General features: G+C 33.5%; 1 protein-coding gene across 1 annotated transcript in view; it reads right to left on the bottom strand.

Moving 5' to 3' along the window:
• LOC121739191 overlaps positions 1 to 25,865 on the bottom strand; it is a 59,539-nt gene that overhangs the window by 20,677 nt on the left and 12,997 nt on the right. Inside the window, exons 5-6 of the mRNA XM_042131540.1 lie at positions 5,283 to 5,713; positions 5,073 to 5,198 (exon numbers count right to left, since the gene is read on the bottom strand). Of these exons, the coding sequence (XP_041987474.1) occupies positions 5,073 to 5,198; positions 5,283 to 5,713 (557 nt within the window). The remainder of the gene's footprint in view (positions 1 to 5,072; positions 5,199 to 5,282; positions 5,714 to 25,865) is intronic.

Genomic DNA, 25,865 nt, shown 5'->3' with positions numbered 1-25,865 from the left:
GTTGCAACAAAATAATCAATCTGTAAACATCAAGAAAACTGCAAACAGCGTTCAACCGTGCAACGACAATGATGAGGGCGGTTTCGCTTTTATGTTATCAAAATGTAAGTTACGCACTTCAAATTATTGTAACAGTAATACGATTTTTTTTCTTTTAGATTCTGGTGCGACAGATCATATTGTAAATGTTAAGAATGTTTTTACTTCCTACGTGCAATTACCTATACCCCTGAAGATCGGCGTTGCCAAAAATGGAGCTTCGATACTTGCGTTCGGTAAAGGACGAATAGAAGTAACCACTAATTTAGGAATTTTAGGTTCAATCGATGACGTTTTGTATTCGCCGGAGGTACGTTACAATTTATTATCGGTAAATCGCATGCAACAGGCTGGTATGACGGTTATTTTTGGTAATAACGGTGTTCAAATTTTTGGTAAAAAAAAGAATGTTACATGACTGGTGAGAATTTAAATAATTTATTTAGTATTACTTTTCAAAGTAATAAATCTCAGTGTAATTTAAATGTAGTTTCTGTAAAACAACAAGATTGTTTAAAAGAATATACGTTGTGGCATGGTCGACTTGGCCATTTAAATAAGCAGAAACTTAATATTTTGAAAAATGTAGTTGATGAACGCGATTGTAAAATTTTTGATAATATTGTAATACCTACAGATGAGTTGTGTGAGTCTTGCATACTTGGCAAACAAGCTCGATTACTTTTTTCTAAATGTAAAGATAAAATTAATAATAACCGACCATTGTTTATTATTCACTCTGATGTATGCGGCCCGATTACACCTACTACTATTGACGATAAAAATTATTTTGTAACTTTTATTGACGGTTTTACGCATTACAATGTTACTTATTTAACGTATGCTAAGTCTGAGGTACTTAAATGTTTCCAAGACTTTGTAGCTAAGAGTGAGAATCTATTTAACTTCAAAGTAACAAATTTGTATTGCGATAATGGGCGAGAATATCTCTCTAATGAGTTCAAAAATTACTGCGTTTGCAAGGGAATAACTTATCATTTGACTGTACCGTACACGCCACAGCAAAATGGTGCCGCAGAGCGCATGAATCGTACGTTAACCGAAATGGCGCGAACATTGGTTACAAGTGCGAAGTTAGATAAGTCATATTGGGGCGAAGCTATATTAACATCAACATATATAACAAATAGGCTTCCCACAAAAGCGCTTCCTAATAATAAAACACCATACGAGATGTGGCATAATAAAAAACCGAAAATTAATCATTTAAAAATTTTCGGTTCTACTGCTTACGTTCATGACAAAACTAAGGGATCGAAGTTTGACGAAAAGTCTTTCAAAGCCATACTAGTCGGTTACGACCAAAATGGTTATAAATTATTTAATGTAGAAAATAATCATTTCCTAATTGCAAGGGATGTTGTATTTGACGAGTTGAATTTTGAATCCTCTAGACCTGTCAACAATTTGGTACCAGTAAAAATTCCCGCCGAAATTAATAAGCCCTATAATGAATCGGCAAAGTTAATAGGCAACAAACACAGTAGTCCTCACATGAGCTCAGAAGCTGAACCTTCGTCTAGCAAACTGAGACGTAGTGAAAGAATTCAAAAAATTGCCCGCAATTGATTACAAACAAATGGATGATCCTGACTCTTATCTATCACTTACAACAAATGAAATGTTACCTAATAATTATGACGATATTTTTAATAGAGATGATTCTAGTAAATGGTTAAAAGCAATAGAGAGTGAATTAGAGTCTATTAAAAGTAATAATACATGGAGTCTTGTAGAAAGACCTCAAAATGTAAATATTATTAGTTCTAAATGGGTTTTTACAATTAAAAAGAATGAGTTGGGTGAACCTACACGCTATAAAGCGCGACTAGTCGCTCGTGGCTTCACACAACAATACTTACAAGACTACGACGAAACGTTCGCTCCAGTAGCACGCATTACAACTTTACGATTTGTTTTAGCACTTGCAAATCAGTTTGACTTACATGCCCATCATATGGATGTAAAAACCGCGTTTTTAAATGGAATTCTTAAAGAGGATATCTATATGGAAGTGCCGAAAGGCGTTACAGCGGATTCCAATCAAGTTTGTAAATTAAGTAAGTCGCTATACGGCTTAAAACAATCTTCTCGGTGTTGGTATGAACGTTTCGATCATACTCTTAAGGCTATAGGTTTTGAACATTCACAGGTAGATCCTTGTTTATATATTTTAAATAAAAATAGTATGAATGAAAATGTATACATTGTGCTTTATGTAGATGATGTTTTATTATGTACCAAAAATAAACAAATTATGGATTTATATAAAAAACGTTTAATGCAAGAATTTAGTATGACAGATTTAAATGAAGTAAAACTGTTCTTAGGCATTAAAATAGAACGAACTGAATGTAAATTAACTTTAGATCAATCTTTGTACCTTAAAAGTGTTTTGAATAAGTATTCCATGAGTGATTGTAATCTTTCAAAATAACCATTTCCATCAAAATTAGATTATGAAGCTTTAAGCTCAGACGTACATTATGATGCACCTTGTAAAAATGTCATAGGGTGACTTATGTATGCGATGCTATGCACCCGGCCAGACATTTGTGCTGCAATAAGTATTCTAAGTCGATATCAAAGTAAAAATAATGAGGAGTTATGGCTATGCTTAAAACATTTATTGAGATACATAAAAGGCACTGTTAATTTAAAGTTGACCTATGTAAAATGTAATTTTAAACAATTGGTTGTTGGTTATGCAGATTCTGACTGGGGAGGCGACTTAATTGATAGAAAGAGTACAACTGGACATGTTTTTAAAATTTTCGATAATTGTACAATATCGTGGAATACGCGTAAGCAAAACACTGTCGCCGCTTCCTCAACAGAGGCCGAATATATGGCATTATTTGAAGCAGTTAGAGAAGCAATTTGGATAAAATCCTTATTAAATAGTATTTTGATTCCAGTAAAATTGCCAATAATTATATTTGAGGATAATAATAGCTGCATCAGTATAGCCAATAATCCAACAAATCATAAAAGGTCGAAGCATATCGACATAAAGTACCACTTTACTCGTGAACAAATTACTAACAAAGTAATAAAGTTAGAATATGTTTCCACAGGAAATCAACTGGCTGATATCTTCACTAAGATGGTACATACTCCAAAGTTTCTTGAAATAAGGAGTAAATTAAATTTAATTTAAATTGTGAAATTAATTATTTTTATGATTGAAGTTAATCTATAATAGTTAAAGTGATATATTTTTGTTTTAGTTGAATTCAGTAAGCTAAGTTCAGTGTAAACTTGAGCTAAGTTATTTCAGTAAGAAATTAAACATTGAATTAATTATTATAAAATAGTTCTGATTGTGTTACTACTTGAATATTTGAGGGGGACTGTTGGAATATACGTACTAGAGTACAAATATCCAAGTATATTATGTAAACCTCAAATCAAGGTTTCTTAACTTTTTAATTCCTATGATATTCACAACTGTCATTTGTTATGTCATTCTATTAAAATTATATCTATTGAATGGACGGTCGATTTTTCTTTTGCTGTAAACCTATTTCCATTTTCCATCAATTTTAAAATTAAACATTTTCCTCTGATCCTTAAGACAACGATAATAATAATAATATCCATGTAATAATTATGAACAAACCATGTACGACTCGGGCGAATCTAAAACTGTCCAAGCACCTAGAGAAGACGTTTTCAGATTACAAAAATCTTTGTGCTAAATTATTACAGAATTGAAATTAAAAACTTACGTAAAATTTGTACTTATAACTCACAATTAATATAATATTTTAATAACAGTTAGCAGTTTTTTTATTTATGTTCATTTACAATATTAAAGGAAATACTTATTTGTTTTTGTCGATTGAACATAATTTATTACATTATATTTTTTTTGTTTTGTTGTAAAAAATCCGTAGCAAGAAATATGAGAATACCCATTCATTTTATAACGCATTTAGTATAATGTCAGCCAGACCCTAAAATTTCGTTTATGATTAAATTGTTACATCTTGCATAACACTGTCCATGGCGACTTTGTAAAAATTTTGTAATTATATTATTTTTTGATTATTGCACTTTTAGAATAACATGTAAATTTAATAAGACAAACACAAAGGGACCAGCTTAATTTTACGTAAATACCCTAGCATCCAACTTAAATAAACGATCTTTTTATTGATTTTTTTGGTCGACAAAAATACAAGAAATTTAAGCATAATTTTAAACAATACACTTACAGATGAAAGGTTATTCCTGTATTAAAAGTCGTATATGTATGACTTCTACACCATTTCACAGGGCATTTAGGTATTTTAACAACAAAAATATTGTAAAAAGCCACGCCAAGCCAAATATTGTAAAACGTAAGTAAACAAACCTATGTAAACAAATTGTAAAATGAGTTTGACAAAATTGTCATGTCAAACTGGTTGAATGTCACTCGAGTATATATACACGAAAAATGTGTACCGAATACATGCATAAATATGCATGTGTACATATATACACTTACACAAGCATGATTGAACATGATTTCTATGAGATGAAATTGTCAATGTGGGGCACGTGCAGACTGGACGTCAAAAAAAAGAGTGCTGCTGTCATGTACCACACATCTCTTTTTAACACGCAGTGTTACTGATAGTGACATCTCCCTTGCTCAGGCCTTTGTTTCTCTATTCCGCTAGGTATATTAACTTTATGGTTTATATAGAAAATGAAAATTTTTGACAGCGTGTCAATGACCGCTACCGCCGTTTCGCCGAGTACAGTATAGGTTAAAGCTAATTCTTTAGCGGGTATGTCTTTTTAAAGTATTTGATAAATATTATGTATAACACGGTCAAATTAACTAGACGCACGGTTTGATGATGTCATTATGGAGCTTGCATGTTATATAATATATATTTCAATGCGACAAGTTAATGTGACCGTGTTGTAGGTAAGTGTAAGAATAATATAAACATTTGTAATAATAGAGGTAAGTAGGTAAGGGTTACTCTTATTAGAATTATTTTAGTTGTTCTCACCTTGACTCCCTTTATTCCAGGCATTACATCTGGTGGAATACCCTTATCTAAAACTTTACTATGGTTCTTCTGCATACACAATGGCTCTTTGCTGGATTGACTGCTAGACTTCTCTTCAAATATTTCCTGAAAGTATGTTTTCATAAAAAAGTTATTTTAGAAACTTCTAGAATTGCCTTTGAAATATTGTTTAGCCAAGAACAATGTTACCTTTGGTGCACTCTTCACAGCCAATATATCATCCATTTTGGATCCAACAAGCATTACTTTTCCGCCTTTGACGATCCCAGCTTGTCTGATTGTCCCGCTGTCCCTGGCCATTCCTTTAATGATGAGTTTCTGTGCTGACTGTGGCACTGCACATATTCGTTCTAAATGCGCTTTCAGTTCTACTACAGAGGCATCGTAAGCAAATGTGATGTCATGTTTATTGTTATTAAATACAACTGTAAATTCGACTTGCTCAGGAATTTCTGAAATGTATGTCTTTTCCGATGTGCACGCAGCGTTCTCCGTGGGGGCTTCGATGTGCGGTTTATCATCATTCTCACTCGACTTTTCATCTATTACCGGCTTGGAATTACCGTTTGATACCAAAGAGTTTGGATCCCGATTCTCTGTAGTGTCTCCTTTTTCAGAAGCTGAAAATTTAAACGTGAGTTAGCAATATTCCAGAACAAAAGGTCGAATCCTTTTCGCGGAATTTTTTGGTTAAGCTTCGGGGATAGTATGTATTTACCAATATAATCCATTATAATGTGAACGTTACTAAACAATTTAGTCTAAAATTAAAAAAATCGATTAATTATTATTTTCAAATGATTATTATAAATATTTTAGCTGACTTGCGTTTAAAATATTCGCATTCGCGAATGTTGAAGATAAATATTCGCAATCGCATTCGCATTCGCGAATCTGAAAAATCCAACATTCGTTACATCACTACTTGAAACATAAAACATAAAACTAACCTCAAAACAAAACAAAACTTTTAGAATGAACTTGCTGTGACTAAATTCATTCAATTATAGTCTGTCAAGAAAGTGAAGAAATTAAAAAGTGGCAACATCTTAGTGTCTTTCCCTTTCAAATCAATCTAAGAAAAATGGGATGACACTACGATGTTGCCACTTTTTAATTTCTTCACTTTCTTGACAGACTATCCATACTAATATTATAAATGCGAAAGTATCTCTGTCTGTCTGTCTGTCTTGCTTTCACGCCAAAACTACTGAACCGATTGCAATGAAATTTTGTATGTTCCTGGGTCTTGGATGACTATTAAAATAAAATTTCCAAAAAAGTTAAACATATTTTATGTACACACACTGGCAAAATTAGCGGAACATAGGTAAAAAGGGCCAAAACTTGAACTCAAGTGGGTCGGGCTGTCTGAAAGCCTTTTTTATAGCTTCTAAGCTCATTCAAGAAATAAAATATTGAACAAAACTGGCAAGTTGACAGGTTTTTATAGCAATTATGCCCTAATAAGTGTTTTTCGATTATTGACGTTGTAAGTGTTCCTGATAAGAATGGCGTTTTAGCGGTGTGAAAGGTATGCTCAGCTCATTTGATTGTTTGGTTTTTGGAAGAACACATTGCTTAGATACAAAATTAGTGATTTCCCAGCATCTGCGACAGCTAGAGCTGTAACCACGATAGAGAAAGGTCACACCTACCGTTCGGTCAGTCACGCCTTAGGTGTGTCGGCTTCCGTGGTTCATCGTAACTTTCAACGCTTCAGAGAGACTGGATCTTACGTTCGGAGACGAGAACAAGGCAGATATCGGGTGACAATGGTTCAGGATGACCATTTTGTAAGGAAACAAAACTTAATAAATCGACCTCAAACTGCTATGCAGACACGAAACCTGTCGGAACAGGTCACAGATGAACGTGTAAGTGATTGTACAGTAAGAAGAAGACTCAAAGAAGTTAAATTAAACTCAAAAGTGCCAGCAAGGGCACCAAAACTTGAGACAGGACACCGAAGAGCCAGGCTAAGATTTGCGCGTGAACATCAAAATTAGACAAGTGAGTGAAATCTTGTGCTGTACAGTGATGGGAGCAAAGTCTGTGTACATTGTATTGACAGGCGATAAAGAATGTGGATAAATCATAAGGAAAGCTACAGGCCATCAAACTTACCGGAAACAGTGGCCTATGATGCAGGCTTCGTAATGGTTTGGAGTTGCATATGATTTGGAGCCCGCATGGAGCTGATGATTATAGATGATGGTACTTTGACAGTACAGTGCTATAGCACCGACATCCTGGAACTGCATGGTGTGCCTTTTACACAGTTTTAGGTAGTAATTTAAATTTTATGTGCGTCCATAGAGTAAGAAAATCGGGCATTATTACCTAAACGATGCTGGCGTAGCCCAGGTGGAGAGGCCAGCGTGGTCTACGGATGTGGATCCGATTGAAGACGTGTGGCACATCAATGGGTGAACGGTACGAGTTAAAACTCCAGCTCCAAAATGTGTCCAGAAGCTCGAGTTGGCGGTACTGGAGGAGTAGGAGAATATCCCACAGGAAATTATTGACAATTAAAATGCAAGCATGGAATGGCGTATCCAGGCCCTCTTGAGATCCATAGAAGGCATTACACGCTTTTAACATGGCATTTCTTTAATAAAAATGGAGAATTTATCTTAAAAACTTACTACTGAAATTTCAAAGATTTTCTTAATTTTTTGATTTTTGCTGATTTTTTTCTATTTTTCACGTTTTTATGCCCTAAATTTATATAAAATTTATTTTTTAATAATCAATTAGTAAATAAATAAATAAATATATAAAAATCAGTGAACAATTTAAAAAAATTGAAAATTTTGTTATGTTCCTCTAATTTTGCCGGTGTGTTTATAATATTATAAAAAATCCAGAAATATATCGATGCAATAAACATTTTAGTTCTAATACGATTCAGCAGATGGCGTTTTATTTTTTACTTTATTGTAACATAGAACTAATCATACTTATTAGTTAGTATGTTTTTGTTTATAGTTTTTAATACGTTAGAATATTATGTTTAATAATATTATCACTTGGTATAATAATAATCAATCTATCTTATCTTATAGAACTCCTACTGCATTTCTAATCCATACTATCCATACTAATATTATAAATGCGAAAGTATCTCTGTCTGTCTATCTGTCTGTCTGTCTTGCTTTCACGCCAAAACTACTGAACCGATTGCAATGAAATTTTGTACACAGTTATTCTAGAGTCTGAGAAAGGACATAGGCTACATTTTGATGTGGGAAAATATCTTATTTCCATGAAAATATCGATAAAAATGAATTCGCATTGCGCGTGGCCAGCGCTCATCCCGGGGGTCCTGGGTTCGAGTCCCGCAGGCGGAACAAAAAGTTTTCAATGTTTCTGGGTCTTGGATGTGTATTAAAATAAAATTTCAAAAATCTGAAACATATTTTATGTATTATATTATAAAAAATCCAGAAATATATCGATGCAATGAACATTTTAGTTCTAATACGATTCAACAGATGGCGTTTTATTTTTTACTTTATTGTAACATAGAACTAATCATACTTATTAGTTAGTATGTTTTTGTTTATAGTTTTTAATACGTTAGAATATTATATTCAATAATATTATCACTTGGTATAATAATAATCAATCTATCTTATCTTATAGAACTCCTACTGCATTTCTAATCCATACTATCCATAATAATATTATAAATGCGAAAGTATCTCTGTCTGTCAGTCTGTCTTGCTTTCACGCCAAAACTACTGAACCGATTGCAATGAAATTTTGTACACAGTTATTCTAGAGTCTGAGAAAGGACATAGGCTACATTTTGATGTGGGAAAATATCTTATTTCCATGAAAATATCGATGAAAATGAATTCGCATTGCGCGTGGCCAGCGCTCATCCCGGGGGTCCTGGGTTCGAGTCCCGCAGGCGGAACAAAAAGTTTTCAATGTTCCTGGGTCTTGGATGAATATTAAAATAAAATTTCGAAAATCTTAAACATATTTTATAATATTATAAAAAATCCAGAAATATATCGATGCAATAAACATTTTAGTTCTAATACGATTCAGCAGATGGCGTTATATTTTTTACTTTATTGTAACATAGAACTAATCATACTTATTAGTTAGTATGTTTTTGTTTATAGTTTTTAATACGTTAGAATATTATGTTTAATAATATTATCACTTGGTATAATAATAATCAATCTATCTTATCTTATAGAACTCCTACTGCATTTCTAATCCATACTATCCATACTAATATTATAAATGCGAAAGTATCTCTGTCTGTCTATCTGTCTGTCTTTCTTGCTTTCACGCCAAAACTACTGAACAGATTGCAATGAAATTTTGTACACAGTTATTCTAGAGTCTGAGAAAGGACATAGGCTACATTTTGATGTGGGAAAATATCTTATTTCCATGAAAATATCGATGAAAATGAATTCGCATTGCGCGTGGCCAGCGCTCATCCCGGGGGTCCTGGGTTCGAGTCCCGCAGGCGGAACAAAAAGTTTTCAATGTTCCTGGGTCTTGGACGTGTATTAAAATAAAATTTCAAAAATCTTAAACATATTTTATGTATAATATTATAAAAAATCCAGAAATATATCGATGCAATGAACATTTTAGTTCTAATACGATTCAGCAGATGGCGTTTTATTTTTTACTTTATTGTAACATAGAACTAATCATACTTATTAGTTAGTATGTTTTTGTTTATAGTTTTTAATACGTTAGAATATTATGTTTAATAATATTATCACTTGGTATAATAATAATCAATCTATCTTATCTTATAGAACTCCTACTGCATTTCTATTATATGTGACAAGTTGACAACAGAAGGCGCTCTAAAATAAAGGAGTTCGAGTGTACCGTGTTGGCCTATATTCCATCCAGAAAATATATCAATGCAATCAACATTTTAATTCTAATATATGAAAACAGATGGCGTTTTATTTTTTACTTTATTATTGTAACAGAACTAATCATACCTACTTTACTATATAATATTGTTTTTATTCATAACTACTGTTGCCCGCGACATCGTCTGCGTGAACTTTAGTTAATAGTTTATAGCGCGCGGTGTCAACAAAATTTGTGTCAAATTTAAAAACTTTTTAAAACCCTGGTAAGTGGTACCCCTCCTAGGGCCGCGCTACACCGGAATGGCAACGCTGAAAGTGCTCGCCTCGCATGGCAGCGCCATTCCGGTGTAGCGCGGCTCTTAAATAATCAAAATACCCAAAAACAGCTGTGCAGTGTGCACATAATCTATACTAATATTATAAATGCGAAAGTATCTCTGTCTGTCTGTCAATCTCGCTTTCACGCCAAACGCCAAAAGTATCTCTGTCTGTCTGTCTGTCTGTCAGTCTCGCTTTCACGCCAAACCCCAAAACTTCCGAACCGATTGTATAGAAATTTTGTATACAGATAGTCTAAAGCCTAAGAAAGGACATAGGCTACTTTTTTCTGGAAAAAAGGGATTTAAGGGGGTGAAAATGCGTAAATTTGTTCAAATTAAGTTAGTTCCAACAATTCATAATAGATGGCGCCGTGCGTCTTCTACATCGCGCTGACGCTTGCTCAAAAGTCTTTCTATAAGACGTGGTATCATCTTATATTTAAGTTTCGATTTTTTTCGATTGTTATATCTATTCTACGGTATTAAATAACTCAGAACTTTATCTGTGCAGTGACGTAACCTTAAATCTATCAATGATAAATAGTTTATGGGTAAAGTTGTGTAATTGGAGGGCTAAATAACCTTTAAAATTTGGCATAAAATATAAAGTTTAATATAAAAAAATGAAATACTTATTGTGTGCACACTGCACAGCTGTATTGATTTAAGGGGTACCAGGGTTTTTTTATAAAAGCTTTTGACACCAATTTTGTTGACATCGCGCGCTATAAACTGAAGTCCACGCGGACGAAGTCGCGGGCAACAGCTAGTAAGCAATATCGGTTCGGTTATGTTCAATTTAAACATAGCTGACACGAAACGTCAAACCTGTCAAACATTTTACGCGCGCTTTTTTTGAAATTTTAAAATATTCGCATTCGCGTTCGCGAATGTTGAAGATAAATATTCGCAATCGCATTCGCATTCGCGAATCTGAAAAATCCAACATTCGTTACATCACTACTTGAAACATAAAACATAAAACTAACCTCAAAACAAAACAAAACTTTTAGAATGAACTTTCTGTGACTAAATTCATTCAATTATAGTCTGTCAAGAAAGTGAAGAAATTAAAAAGTGGCAACATCTTAGTGTCTTTCCCTTTCAAATCAATCTAAGAAAAATGTTTTGACACTACGATGTTGCCACTTTTTAATTTCTTCACTTTCTTGACAGACTATAAGCAATATCGGTTCGGTTATGTTCAATTTAAACATAGCCGACACGAAACGTCAAACCTGTCGAACATTTTACGCGCGCTTTTTTTGAAATTTTAAAATAATCGCATTCGCATTCGCGAATGTTGAAGATAAATATTCGCAATCGCATTCGCATTCGCGAATCTGAAAAATCCAACATTCGTTACAGCACTACTTGAAACATAAAACATAAAACTAACCTCAAAACAAAACAAAACTTCTAGAATGAACTTGCTGTGACTAAATTCATTCAATTATAGTCTGTCAAGAAAGTGAAGAAATTAAAAAGTGGCAACATCTTAGTGTCTTTCCCTTTCAAATCAATCTTAGAAAAATGGGATGACACTACGATGTTGCCACTTTTTAATTTCTTCACTTTCTTGACAGACTATAAGCAATATCGGTTGTTTTATGTTCAATTTAAACATAGCCGACACGAAACGTCAAACCTGACGAACATTTTACGCGCGCTTTTTTTGAAATTTTAAAATATTCGCATTCGCATTCGCGAATGTTGAAGATAAATATTCGCAATCGCATTCGCATTCGCGAATCTGAAAAATCCAACATTCGTTACATCACTACTTGAAACATAAAACATAAAACTAACCTCAAAACAAAACAAAACTTTTAGAATGAACTTGCTGTGACTAAATTCATTCAATTATAGTCTGTCAAGAAAGTGAAGAAATTAAAAAGTGGCAACATCTTAGTGTCTTTCCCTTTCAAATCAATCTAAGAAAAATGGGATGACACTACGATGTTGCCACTTTTTAATTTCTTCACTTTCTTGACAGACTATCCATACTAATATTATAAATGCGAAAGTATCTCTGTCTGTCTGTCTGTCTGTCTTGCTTTCACGCCAAAACTACTGAACCGATTGCAATGAAATTTTGTACACAGTTATTCTAGAGTCTGAGAAAGGACATAGGCTACATTTTGATGTGGGAAAATATCTTATTTCCATGAAAATATCGATGAAAATGAATTCGCATTGCGCGTGGCCAGCGCTCATCCCGGGGGTCCTGGGTTCGAGTCCCGCAGGCGGAACAAAAAGTTTTCAATGTTCCTGGGTCTTGGATGACTATTAAAATAAAATTTCGAAAATCTTAAACATATTTTATGTATAATATTATAAAAAATCCAGAAATATATCGATGCAATAAACATTTTAGTTCTAATACGATTCAGCAGATGGCGTTATATTTTTTACTTTATTGTAACATAGAACTAATCATACTTATTAGTTAGTATGTTTTTGTTTATAGTTTTTAATACGTTAGAATATTATGTTTAATAATATTATCACTTGGTATAATAATAATCAATCTATCTTATCTTATAGAACTCCTACTGCATTTCTAATCCATACTATCCATACTAATATTATAAATGCGAAAGTATCTCTGTCTGTCTATCTGTCTGCCTTTCTTGCTTTCACGCCAAAACTACTGAACAGATTGCAATGAAATTTTGTACACAGTTATTCTAGAGTCTGAGAAAGGACATAGGCTACATTTTGATGTGGGAAAATATCTTATTTCCATGAAAATATCGATGAAAATGAATTCGCATTGCGCGTGGCCAGCGCTCATCCCGGGGGTCCTGGGTTCGAGTCCCGCAGGCGGAACAAAAAGTTTTCAATGTTCCTGGGTCTTGGACGTGTATTAAAATAAAATTTCAAAAATCTTAAACATATTTTATGTATAATATTATAAAAAATCCAGAAATATATCGATGCAATGAACATTTTAGTTCTAATACGATTCAGCAGATGGCGTTTTATTTTTTACTTTATTGTAACATAGAACTAATCATACTTATTAGTTAGTATGTTTTTGTTTATAGTTTTTAATACGTTAGAATATTATGTTTAATAATATTATCACTTGGTATAATAATAATCAATCTATCTTATCTTATAGAACTCCTACTGCATTTCTATTATATGTAACAAGTTGACAACAGAAGGCGCTCTAAAATAAAGGAGTTCAAGTGTACCGTGTTGGCCTATATTCCATCCAGAAAATATATCAATGCAATCAACATTTTAATTCTAATATATGAAAACAGATGGCGTTTTATTTTTTACTTTATTATTGTAACAGAACTAATCATACCTACTTTACTATATAATATTGTTTTTATTCATAACTACTGTTGCCCGCGACATCGTCTGCGTGAACTTTAGTTAATAGTTTATAGCGCGCGGTGTCAACAAAATTTGTGTCAAATTTAAAAACTTTTTAAAACCCTGGTAAGTGGTACCCCTCTTAGGGCCGCGCTACACCGGAATGGCAACGCTGAAACTGCTCGCCTCGCATGGCAGCGCCATTCCGGTATAGCGCGGCCCTTAATTAATCAAAATACCCAAAAACAGCTGTGCAGTGTGCACATAATCTATACTAATATTATAAATGCGAAAGTATCTCTGTCTGTCTGTCAATCTCGCTTTCACGCCAAACGCCAAAAGTATCTCTGTCTGTCTGTCTGTCTGTCAGTCTCGCTTTCACGCCAAACGCCAAAACTTCCGAACCGATTGTATAGAAATTTTGTATACAGATAGTCTAAAGCCTGAGAAAGGACATAGGCTACTTTTTTACTGGAAAAAAGGGATTTAAGGGGGTGAAAATGCGTAAATTTGTTCAAATTAAGTTAGTTCCAACAATTCATAATAGATGGCGCCGTGCGTCTTCTACATCGCGCTGAAGCTTGCTCAAAAGTCTTTCTATAAGAATTGGTATCATCTTATATTTAAGTTTCGATTTTTTTCGATTGTTATATCTATTCTACGGTATTAAATAACTCAGAACTTTATCTGTGCAGTGACGTAACCTTAAATCTATCAATGATAAATAGTTTATGGGTAAAGTTGTGTAATTGGAGGGCTAAATAAGCTTTAAAATTTGGCATAAAATATAAAGTTTAATATAAAAAAATGAAATACTTATTGTGTGCACACAGCTGTATTGATTTAAGGGGTACCAGGGTTTTTTTATAAAAGCTTTTGACACCAATTTTGTTGACATCGCGCGCTATAAACTGAAGTCCACGCGGACGAAGTCGCGGGCAACAGCTAGTAAGCAATATCGGTTCGGTTATGTTCAATTTAAACATAGCTGACACGAAACGTCAAACCTGTCAAACATTTTACGCGCGCTTTTTTTGAAATTTTAAAATATTCGCATTCGCATTCGCGTTCGCGAATGTTGAAGATAAATATTCGCAATCGCATTCGCATTCGCGAATCTGAAAAATCCAACATTCGTTACATCACTACTTGAAACATAAAACATAAAACTAACCTCAAAACAAAACAAAACTTTTAGAATGAACTTTCTGTGACTAAATTCATTCAATTATAGTCTGTCAAGAAAGTGAAGAAATTAAAAAGTGGCAACATCTTAGTGTCTTTCCCTTTCAAATCAATCTAAGAAAAATGTTTTGACACTACGATGTTGCCACTTTTTAATTTCTTCACTTTCTTGACAGACTATAAGCAATATCGGTTCGGTTATGTTCAATTTAAACATAGCCGACACGAAACGTCAAACCTGTCGAACATTTTACGCGCGCTTTTTTTGAAATTTTAAAATAATCGCATTCGCATCCGCGAATGTTGAAGATAAATATTCGCAATCGCATTCGCATTCGCGAATCTGAAAAATCCAACATTCGTTACAGCACTACTTGAAACATAAAACATAAAACTAACCTCAAAACAAAACAAAACTTTTAGAATGAACTTTCTGTGACTAAATTCATTCAATTATAGTCTGTCCAGAAAGTGAAGAAAATAAAAAGTGGCAACATCTTAGTGTCTTTCCCTTTCAAATCAATCTAAGAAAAATGGGATGACACTACGATGTTGCCACTTTTTTGACAGACTATAAGCAATATCGGTTCGGTTATGTTCAATTTAAACATAGCCGACACGAAACGTTTAAAATATTCGCATTCGCGAATGTTGAAGATAAATATTCGCAATCGCATTCGCATTCGCGAATCTGAAAAATCCAACATTCGTTACATCACTACTTGAAACATAAAACATAAAACTAACCTCAAAACAAAACAAAACTTTTAGAATGAACTTGCTGTGACTAAATTCATTCAATTATAGTCTGTCAAGAAAGTGAAGAAATTAAAAAGTGGCAACATCTTAGTGTCTTTCCCTTTCAAATCAATCTAAGAAAAATGGGATGACACTACGATGTTGCCACTTTTTAATTTCTTCACTTTCTTGACAGACTATCCATACTAATATTATAAATGCGAAAGTATCTCTGTCTGTCTGTCTGTCTTGCTTTCACGCCAAAACTACTGAACCGATTGCAATGAAATTTTGTACACAGTTATTCTAGAGTCTGAGAAAGGACATAGGCTACATTTTGATGTGGGAAAATATCTTATTTCCATGAAAATATCGATGAAAATGAATTCGCATTGCGCGTGGCCAGCGCTCATCCCGGGGGTTCTGGGTTCGAGTCCCGCAGGCGGAACAAAAAGTTTTCAATGTTCCTGGGTCTTGGATGACTATTAAAATAAAATTTCGAAAATCTTAAACATATTTTATGTATAATATTATAAAAAATCCAGAAATATATCGATGCAATAAACATTTTAGTTCTAATACGATTCAGCAGATGGCGTTTTATTTTTTACTTTATTGTAACATAGAACTAATCATACTTATTAGTTAGTATGTTTTTGTTTATAGTTTTTAATACGTTAGAATATTATGTTTAATAATATTATCACTTGGTATAATAATAATCAATCTATCTTATCTTATAGAACTCCTACTGCATTTCTAATCCATACTATCCATACTAATATTATAAATGCGAAAGTATCTCTGTCTGTCTGTCTTGCTTTCACGCCAAAACTACTGAACCGATTGCAATGAAATTTTGTACACAGTTATTCTAGAGTCTGAGAAAGGACATAGGCTACATTTTGATGTGGGAAAATATCTTATTTCCATGAAAATATCGATGAAAATGAATTCGCATTGCGCGTGGCCAGCGCTCATCCCGGGGGTCCTGGGTTCGAGTCCCGCAGGCGGAACAAAAAGTTTTCAATGTTCCTGGGTCTTGGATGACTATTAAAATAAAATTTCGAAAATCTTAAACATATTTTATGTATAATATTATAAAAAATCCAGAAGTATATCGATGCAATGAACATTTTAGTTCTAATACGATTCAACAGATGGCGTTTTATTTTTTACTTTATTGTAACATAGAACTAATCATACTTATTAGTTAGTATGTTTTTGTTTATAGTTTTTAATACGTCAGAATATTATGTTTAATAATATTATCACTTGGTATAATAATATTCAATCTATCTTATCTTATAGAACTCCTACTGCATTTTTTTTTATTTTTTATTATAAAATTGGGGCCGTCTATAGACTGTTCGTCCATATCCTTTTTTTGTTATTTTATTATTTAGATTTTTCGCACCAAGGATAATTGAAATAATATTATGAATTTTAATTAATTGTGGGCCATCACGCCATGGACAATCTTTTTTTTTTTTTTTTTCTTTTTTTTTTATGTGTATATGTATATTTAATAGAATAGAGTATAATATGTTATACATATAATAAATAAATATATACATTTATTGTTTTATAAATTGCATAATAATAATATTAATGTTTTGAACGGTGAGGTCCCAGTCAGTGTGGCGGCTAGTAGATCCGACATTTTCCGATTTCCTTAGATTTTATGCTGCTCCACCCTTTGCCTTTAGATGTTGTGACATTGGCTTGGTGGAGAGGGGTCACTCAAGCTGGGTGGAGTTTCTAGGTTGTTAAAAAGATATCGTTCTGTGTCGAATCTACCCGCCATGTGGCTTAGGACTTTATCGTTCCTGTCTTTCATAGCCATTTTTATATTATAATCTTTTATGTGTTCGGTTGACACCTCCGTGGCTCTTTTTATGAAGCTTGCCACAGCGTCTCCATCAGTGTCAGTGTAATAGACACAGGTGTTAGTGTGCCGGGATATAGCTACAACTGCATGAGGAACGCTGTCATGGATTGCCAGCTTTCGGGACTTGGTCTGTATGATGATCACCGAAGGACTCGTTAATCCCTGAGCTTCATGGATTGTGAGGACGCGAGAGTCCGTTCCCGATCCATAGCCTGTATTAGTGAGGGCTGCTTTCTCCTCTTGTGTGTGGACAAGATACAGGGTATTTAGATCGGTTTTAGGTATTCTCGCTCCTGTATACTTCATTAGCTTTAGGGACCGCACAATTTCCTTCGATGAATAGATGTTATTATAGACCATGTTTAAGGCGTATGCCACATCCATAGGGCTCCTGTGTGTGCAAGACAACTCCTGGGTGATGCTGGTTACCAAGTTTGGACGAGTGTAATTAAGTTTAAAGAGGTTTTCACGCTCTATAAACGGAAGTTGGTTAATATATCCAATGAGGATGACACTACTGCATTTCTAATCCATACTATCCATACTAATATTATAAATGCGAAAGTATCTCTGTCTGTCTGTCTGTCTTGCTTTCACGCCAAAACTACTGAACCGATTGCAATGAAATTTTGTACACAGTTATTCTAGAGTCTGAGAAAGGACATAGGCTACATTTTGATGCGGGAAAATATCTTATTTCCATGAAAATATCGATGAAAATGAATTCGCATTGCGCGTGGCCAGCGCTCATCCCGGGGGTCCTGGGTTCGAGTCCCGCAGGCGGAACAAAAAGTTTTCAATGTTCCTGGGTCTTGGATGTGTATTTAAATAAAATTTCAAAAATCTTAAACATATTTTATGTATAATATTATAAAAAATCCAGAAATATATATCGATGCAATGAACATTTTAGTTCTAATACGATTCAACAGATGGCGTTTTATTTTTTACTTTATTGTAACATAGAACTAATCATACTTATTAGTTAGTATGTTTTTGTTTATAGTTTTTAATACGTTAGAATATTATGTTTAGTAATATTATCACTTGGTATAATAATAATCAATCTATCTTATCTTATAGAACTCCTACTGCATTTCTAATCCATACTATCCATACTAATATCCATACTAATATTATAAATGCGAAAGTATCTCTGTCTGTCTGTCTGTCTTGCTTTCACGCTAAAACTACTGAACCGATTGCAATGAAATTTTGTACACAGTTATTCTAGAGTCTGAGAAAGGACATAGGCTACATTTTGATGTGGGAAAATATCTTATTTCCATGAAAATATCGATGAAAATGAATTCGCATTGCGCGTGGCCAGCGCTCATTCCGGGGGTCCTGGGTTCAAGTCCCGCAGGCGGAACAAAAAGTTTTCAATGTTCCTGGGTCTTGGATGACTATTAAAATAAAATTTCGAAAATCTTAAACATATTTTATGTATAATATTATAAAAAATCCAGAAATATATCGATGCAATAAACATTTTAGTTCTAATACGATTCAGCAGATGGCGTTTTATTTTTTACTTTAAAATAACATAGAACTAATCATACTTATTAGTTAGTATGTTTTTGTTTATAGTTTTTAATACGTTAGAATATTATGTTTAATAATATTATCACTTGGTATAATAATAATCAATCTATCTTATCTTATAGAACTCCTACTGCATTTCTAATCCATACTATCCATACTAATATTATAAATGCGAAAGTATCTCTGTCTGTCTGTCTGTCTTGCTTTCACGCCAAAACTAGTGAACCGATTGCAATGAAATTTTGTACACAGTTATTCTAGAGTCTGAGAAAGGACATAGGCTACATTTTGATGTGGGAAAATATTTTATTTCCATGAAAATATCGATGAAAATGAATTCGCATTGCGCGTGGCCAGCGCTCATCCCGGGGGTCCTGGGTTCGAGTCTCGCAGGCGGAACAAAAAGTTTTCAATGTTCCTGGGTCTTGGACGTGTATTAAATAAAATAAAATTTCAAAAATCTTAAACATATTTTATGTATAATATTATAAAAAATCCAGAAATATATCGATGCAATGAACATTTTAGTTCTAATACGATTCAGCAGATGGCGTTTTATTTTTTACTTTATTGTAACATAGAACTAATCATACTTATTAGTTAGTATGTTTATGTTTATAGTTTTTAATGCGTTAGAATATTATATTTAATAATATTATAACTTGGTATAATAATAATCAATCTATCTTATCTTATAGAACTCCTACTGCATTTCTAATATATGTGACAAGTTGACAACAGAAGGCGCTCTAAAATAAAGGAGTTCGAGTGTACCGTGTTGGCCTATATTCCATCCAGAAAATATATCAATGCAATCAACATTTTAATTGTAATATATGAAAACAGATGGCGTTTTATTTTTTACTTTATTATTGTAACAGCACTAATCATACTTACTTTACTATATAATATTGTTTTTATTCATAACTAGCTGTTGCCCGCGACATCGTCTGCGTGGACTTTAATTAATAGTTTATAGCGCGCGGTGTCAACAAAATTTGTGTCAAATTTAAAAACTTTTTAAAACCCTGGTAAGTGGTACACCTCTTAGGGCCGCGCTACACCGGAATGGCAGCGCTGAAAGTGCTCGCCTCGCATGGCAGCGCCATTCCGGTGTAGCGCGGCCCTTAATTAATAAAAATACCCAAAAACAGCTGAGCAGTGTGCACATAATCTATACTAATATTATAAATGCGAAAGTATCTCTGTCTGTCTGTCAATCTCGCTTTCACGCCAAACGCCAAAAGTATCTTTGTCTGTCTGTCTGTCAGTCTCGCTTTCACGCCAAACGCCAAAACTTCCGAACCGATTGTAATGAAATTTTGTATACAGATAGTCTAAAGCCTGAGAAAGGACATAGGCTACTTTTTTACTGGAAAAAAGGGTTTTAAGGGGGTGAAAATGCGTAAATTTGTCCAAATTAAGTTAGTTCCAACAATTCATAATAGATGGCGCCGTGCGTCTTCTACATCGCGCTGACGCTTGCTCAAAAGTCTTTCTGTAAGACGTGGTATCATCTCACATTTAAGTTTCGATTTTTTTCGATTGTTATATCTATTCTACGGTATTAAATAACTCAGTACTTTATCTGTGCAGTGACGTAACCTTAAATCTATCAATGATAAATAGTTTATGGGTAAAGTTGTGTAATTGGAGGGCTAAATAAGCTTTAAAATTTGGCATAAAATATAAAGTTTAATATAAAAAAATGAAATACTTATTGTGTGCACACTGCACAGCTGTATTGATTTAAGGGGTACCAGGTTTTTTTTATAAAAGCTTTTGACACCAATTTTGTTGACATCGCGCGCTATAAACTGAAGTCCACGCGGACGAAGTCGCGGGCAACAGCTAGTAAGCAATATCGGTTCGGTTATGTTCAATTTAAACATAGCCGACACGATACGTCAAAACTGTCGAACATTTTACGCGCGCTTTTTTTGAAATTTTAAAATATTCGCATTCGCATTCGCGTTCGCGAATGTTGAAGATAAATATTCGCAATCGCATTCGCATTCGCGAATCTGAAAAATCCAACATTCGTTACATCACTACTTGAAACATAAAACTAACCTCAAAACAAAACAAAACTTTTAGAATGAACTTTCTGTGACTAAATTCATTCAATTATAGTCTGTCAAGAAAGTGAAGAAATTAAAAAGTGGCAACATCTTAGTGTCTTTCCCTTTCAAATCAATCTAAGAAAAATGGGATGACACTACGATGTTGCCACTTTTTAATTTCTTCACTTTTTTGACAGACTATAAGCAATATCGGTTCGGTTATGTTCAATTTAAACATAGCCGACACGAAACGTCAAACCTGTCGAACATTTTACGCGCTTTTTTTGAAATTTTAAAATATTCGCATTCGCATTCGCGAACGCTGAAGATAAATATTCGCAATCACATTCGCATTCGCGAATGTTGAAGATAAATATTCGCAATCGCATTCGCATTCGCGAATCTGAAAAATCCAACATTCGTTACATCACTACTTGAAACATAAAACATAAAACTAACCTCAAAACAAAACAAAACTTTTAGAATGAACTTGCTGTGACTAAATTCATTCAATTGTAGTCTGTCAAGAAAGTGAAGAAATTAAAAAGTGGCAACATCTTAGTGTCTTTCCCTTTCAAATCAATCTAAGAAAAATGGGATGACACTACGATGTTGCCACTTTTTAATTTCTTCACTTTCTTGACAGACTATAAGCAATATCGGTTCGGTTATGTTCAATTTAAACATAGCCGACACGAAACGTCAAACCTGTCGAACATTTAACGCGCGCTTTTTTTGAAATTTTAAAATATTCGCATTCGCGAATGTTGAAGATAAATATTCGCAATAGCATTCGCATTCGCGAATCTGAAAAATCCAACATTCGTTACATCACTTCTTGAAACATAAAACATAAAACTAACCTCAAAACAAAACAAAACTTTTAGAATGAACTTTCTGTGACTAAATTCATTCAATTATAGTCTGTCAAGAAAGTGAAGAAATTAAAAAGTGGCAACATCTTAGTGTCTTTCCCTTTCAAATCAATCTAAGAAAAATGGGATGACACTACGATGTTGCCACTTTTTAATTTCTTCACTTTTTTGACAGACTATAAGCAATATCGGTTCGGTTATGTTCAATTTAAACATAGCCGACACGAAACGTCAAACCTGTCGAACATTTTACGCGCTTTTTTTGAAATTTTAAAATATTCGCATTCGCATTCGCGAACGCTGAAGATAAATATTCGCAATCACATTCGCATTCGCGAATGTTGAAGATAAATATTCGCAATCGCATTCGTATTTGCGAATCTGAAAAATCCAACATTCGTTACATCACTACTTGAAACATAAAACATAAAACTAACCTCAAAACAAAACAAAACTTTTAGAATGAACTTGCTGTGACTAAATTCATTCAATTGTAGTCTGTCAAGAAAGTGAAGAAATTAAAAAGTGGCAACATCTTAGTGTCTTTCCCTTTCAAATCAATCTAAGAAAAATGGGATGACACTACGATGTTGCCACTTTTTAATTTCTTCACTTTCTTGACAGACTATAAGCAATATCGGTTCGGTTATGTTCAATTTAAACATAGCCGACACGAAACGTCAAACCTGTCGAACATTTAACGCGCGCTTTTTTTGAAATTTTAAAATATTCGCATTCGCGAATGTTGAAGATAAATATTCGCAATCGCATTCGCATTCGCGAATCTGAAAAATCCAACATTCGTTACATCACTACTTGAAACATAAAACATAAAACTAACCTCAAAACAAAACAAAACTTTTAGAATGAATTTCTATGACTAAATTCATTCAATTATAGTCTGTCAAGAAAGTGAAGAAATTAAAAAGTTGCAACATCTTAGTGTCTTTCCCTTTCAAATCAATCTAAGAGAAATGGGATGACACTACGTTGTTGCCACTTTTTAATTTCTTCACTTTCTTGACAGACTATAAGCAATATCGGTTCGGTTATGTTCAATTTAAACATAGCCGACACGAAACGTCAAACCTGTCGAACATTTTACGCGCGCTTTTTTTGAAATTTTAAAATATTCGCATTCGCATTCGCGAATGTTGGAGATAAATATTCGCAATAGCATTCGCATTCGCGAATCTGAAAAATCCAACATTCGTTACATCACTACTTGAAACATAAAACATAAAACTAACCTCAAAACAAAACAAAACTTTTAGAATGAACTTTCTGTGACTAAATTCATTCAATTATAGTCTGTCCAGAAAGTGAAGAAATTAAAAAGTGGCAACATCTTAGTGTCTTTCCCTTTCAAATCAATCTAAGAAAAATGGGATGACACTACGATGTTGCCACTTTTTAATTTCTTCACTTTCTTGACAGACTATAAGCAATATCGGTTCGGTTATGTTCAATTTAAACATAGCCGACACGAAACGTCAAACCTGTCGAACATTTTACGCGCGCTTTTTTTGAAATTTTAAAATATTCGCATTCGCATTCGCGAACGCTGAAGATAAATATTCGCAATCACATTCGCATTCGCGAATGTTGAAGATAAATATTCGCAATAGCATTCGCATTCGCGAATCTGAAAAATCCAACATTCGTTACATCACTTCTTGAAACATAAAACATAAAACTAACCTCAAAACAAAACAAAACTTTTAGAATGAACTTTCTGTGACAAAATTCATTCAATTATAGTCTGTCAAGAAAGTGAAGAAATTAAAAAGTGGCAACATCTTAGTGTCTTTCCCTTTCAAATCAATCTAAGAAAAATGGGATGACACTACGATGTTGCCACTTTTTAATTTCTACACTTTCTTGACAGACTATAAGCAATATCGGTTCGGTTATGTTTATTTAAACATAGCCGACACAAAACGTCAATCCTGTCGAACATTTTACGCGCGCTTTTTTTTGAAATTTTAAAATATTCGCATTCGCATTCGCGAATGTTGAAGATAAATATTCGCAATAGCATTCGCGAATGTTGAAGATAAATATTCGCAATAGCATTCGCATTCGCGAATCTGAAAAATCCAACATTCGTTACATCACTACTTGAAACATAAAACATAAAACTAACCTCAAAACAAAACAAAACTTTTAGAATGAACTTTCTGTGACTAAATTCATTCAATTATAGTCTGTCCAGAAAGTGAAGAAATTAAAAAGTGGCAACATCTTAGTGTCTTTCCCTTTCAAATCAATCTAAGAAAAATGGGATGACACTACGATGTTGCCACTTTTTAATTTCTTCACTTTCTTGACAGACTATAAGCAATATCGGTTCGGTTATGTTCAATTTAAACATAGCCGGCACGAAACGTCAAACCTGTCGAACATTTAACGCGCGCTTTTTTTGAAATTTTAAAATATTCGCATTCGCATTCGCGAACGTTTAAGATAAATATTCGCAATCGCATTCGCATTCGCGAATGTTGAAGATAAATATTCGCAATCGCATTCACATTCGCGAATCTGAAAAATCCAACATTCGTTTCATCACTACTTGAAACATAAAACATAAAACTAACCTCAAAACAAAACAAAACTTTTAGAATGAACTTGCTGTGACTAAATTCATTCAATTGTTGTCTGTCAAGAAAGTGAAGAAATTAAAAAGTGGCAACATCTTAGTGTCTTTCCCTTTCAAATCAATCTAAGAAAAATGAGATGACACTACGATGTTGCCACTTTTTAATTTCTTCACTTTCTTGACAGACTATAAGCAATATCGGTTCGGTTATGTTCAATTTAAACAGCCGACACGAAACGTCAAACCTGTCGAACATTTTACGCGCGCTTTATTTGAAATTTTAAAATATTCGCATTCGCATTCGCGAATGTTGAAGATAAATATTCGCAATCGCATTCGCATTCGCGAATCTGAAAAATCCAACATTCGTTACATCACTACTTGAAACATAAAACATAACTAATAAGTATGATTAGTTCTATGTTACAATAAAGTAAAAAATAAAACGCCATCTGTTGAATCGTATTAGAACTAAAATGTTCATTGCATCGATATATTTCTGGATTTTTTATAATATTATACATAAAATATGTTTAAGATTTTCGAAATTTTATTTTAATACACATCCAAGACCCAGGAACATTGAAAACTTTTTGTTCCGCCTGCGGGACTCGAACCCAGGACCCCCGGGATGAGCGCTGGCCACGCGCAATGCGAATTCATTTTCATCGATATTTTCATGGAAATAAGATATTTTCCCACATCAAAATGTAGCCTATGTCCTTTCTCAGACTCTAGAATAACTGTGTACAAAATTTAATTGCAATCGGTTCAGTAGTTTTGGCGTGAAAGCAAGACAGACAGACAGACAGACAGAGATACTTTCGCATTTAAAATATTAGTATGGATAGTATGGATTAGAAATGCAGTAGGAGTTCTATAAGATAAGATAGATTGATTATTATTATACCAAGTGATAATATTATTAAACATAATATTCTAACGTATTAAAAACTATAAACAAAAACATACTAACTAATAAGTATGATTAGTTCTATGTTACAATAAAGTAAAAAATAAAACGCCATCTGTTGAATCGTATTAGAACTAAAATGTTCATTGCATTGATATATTTCTGGATTTTTTATAATATTATACATAAAATATGTTTAAGATTTTTGAAATTTTATTTTAATACACATCCAAGACCCAGGAACATCGAAAACTTTTTGTTCCGCCTGCGGGACTCGAACCCAGGACCCCCGGGATGAGCGCTGGCCACGCGCAATGCGAATTCATTTTCATCGATATTTTCATGGAAATAAGATATTTTCCCACATCAAAATGTAGCCTATGTCCTTTCTCAGACTCTAGAATAACTGTATACAAAATTTCATTGCAATCGGTTCAGTAGTTTT

This window comes from Aricia agestis, chromosome Z (genome assembly GCF_905147365.1).
Source record: "Aricia agestis chromosome Z, ilAriAges1.1, whole genome shotgun sequence".
Taxonomy (NCBI): Eukaryota; Metazoa; Arthropoda; class Insecta; order Lepidoptera; family Lycaenidae; genus Aricia; species Aricia agestis.
Note: the sequence above shows the minus strand (reverse complement) of the source record. Positions and strands in the feature narration are given on the sequence as shown.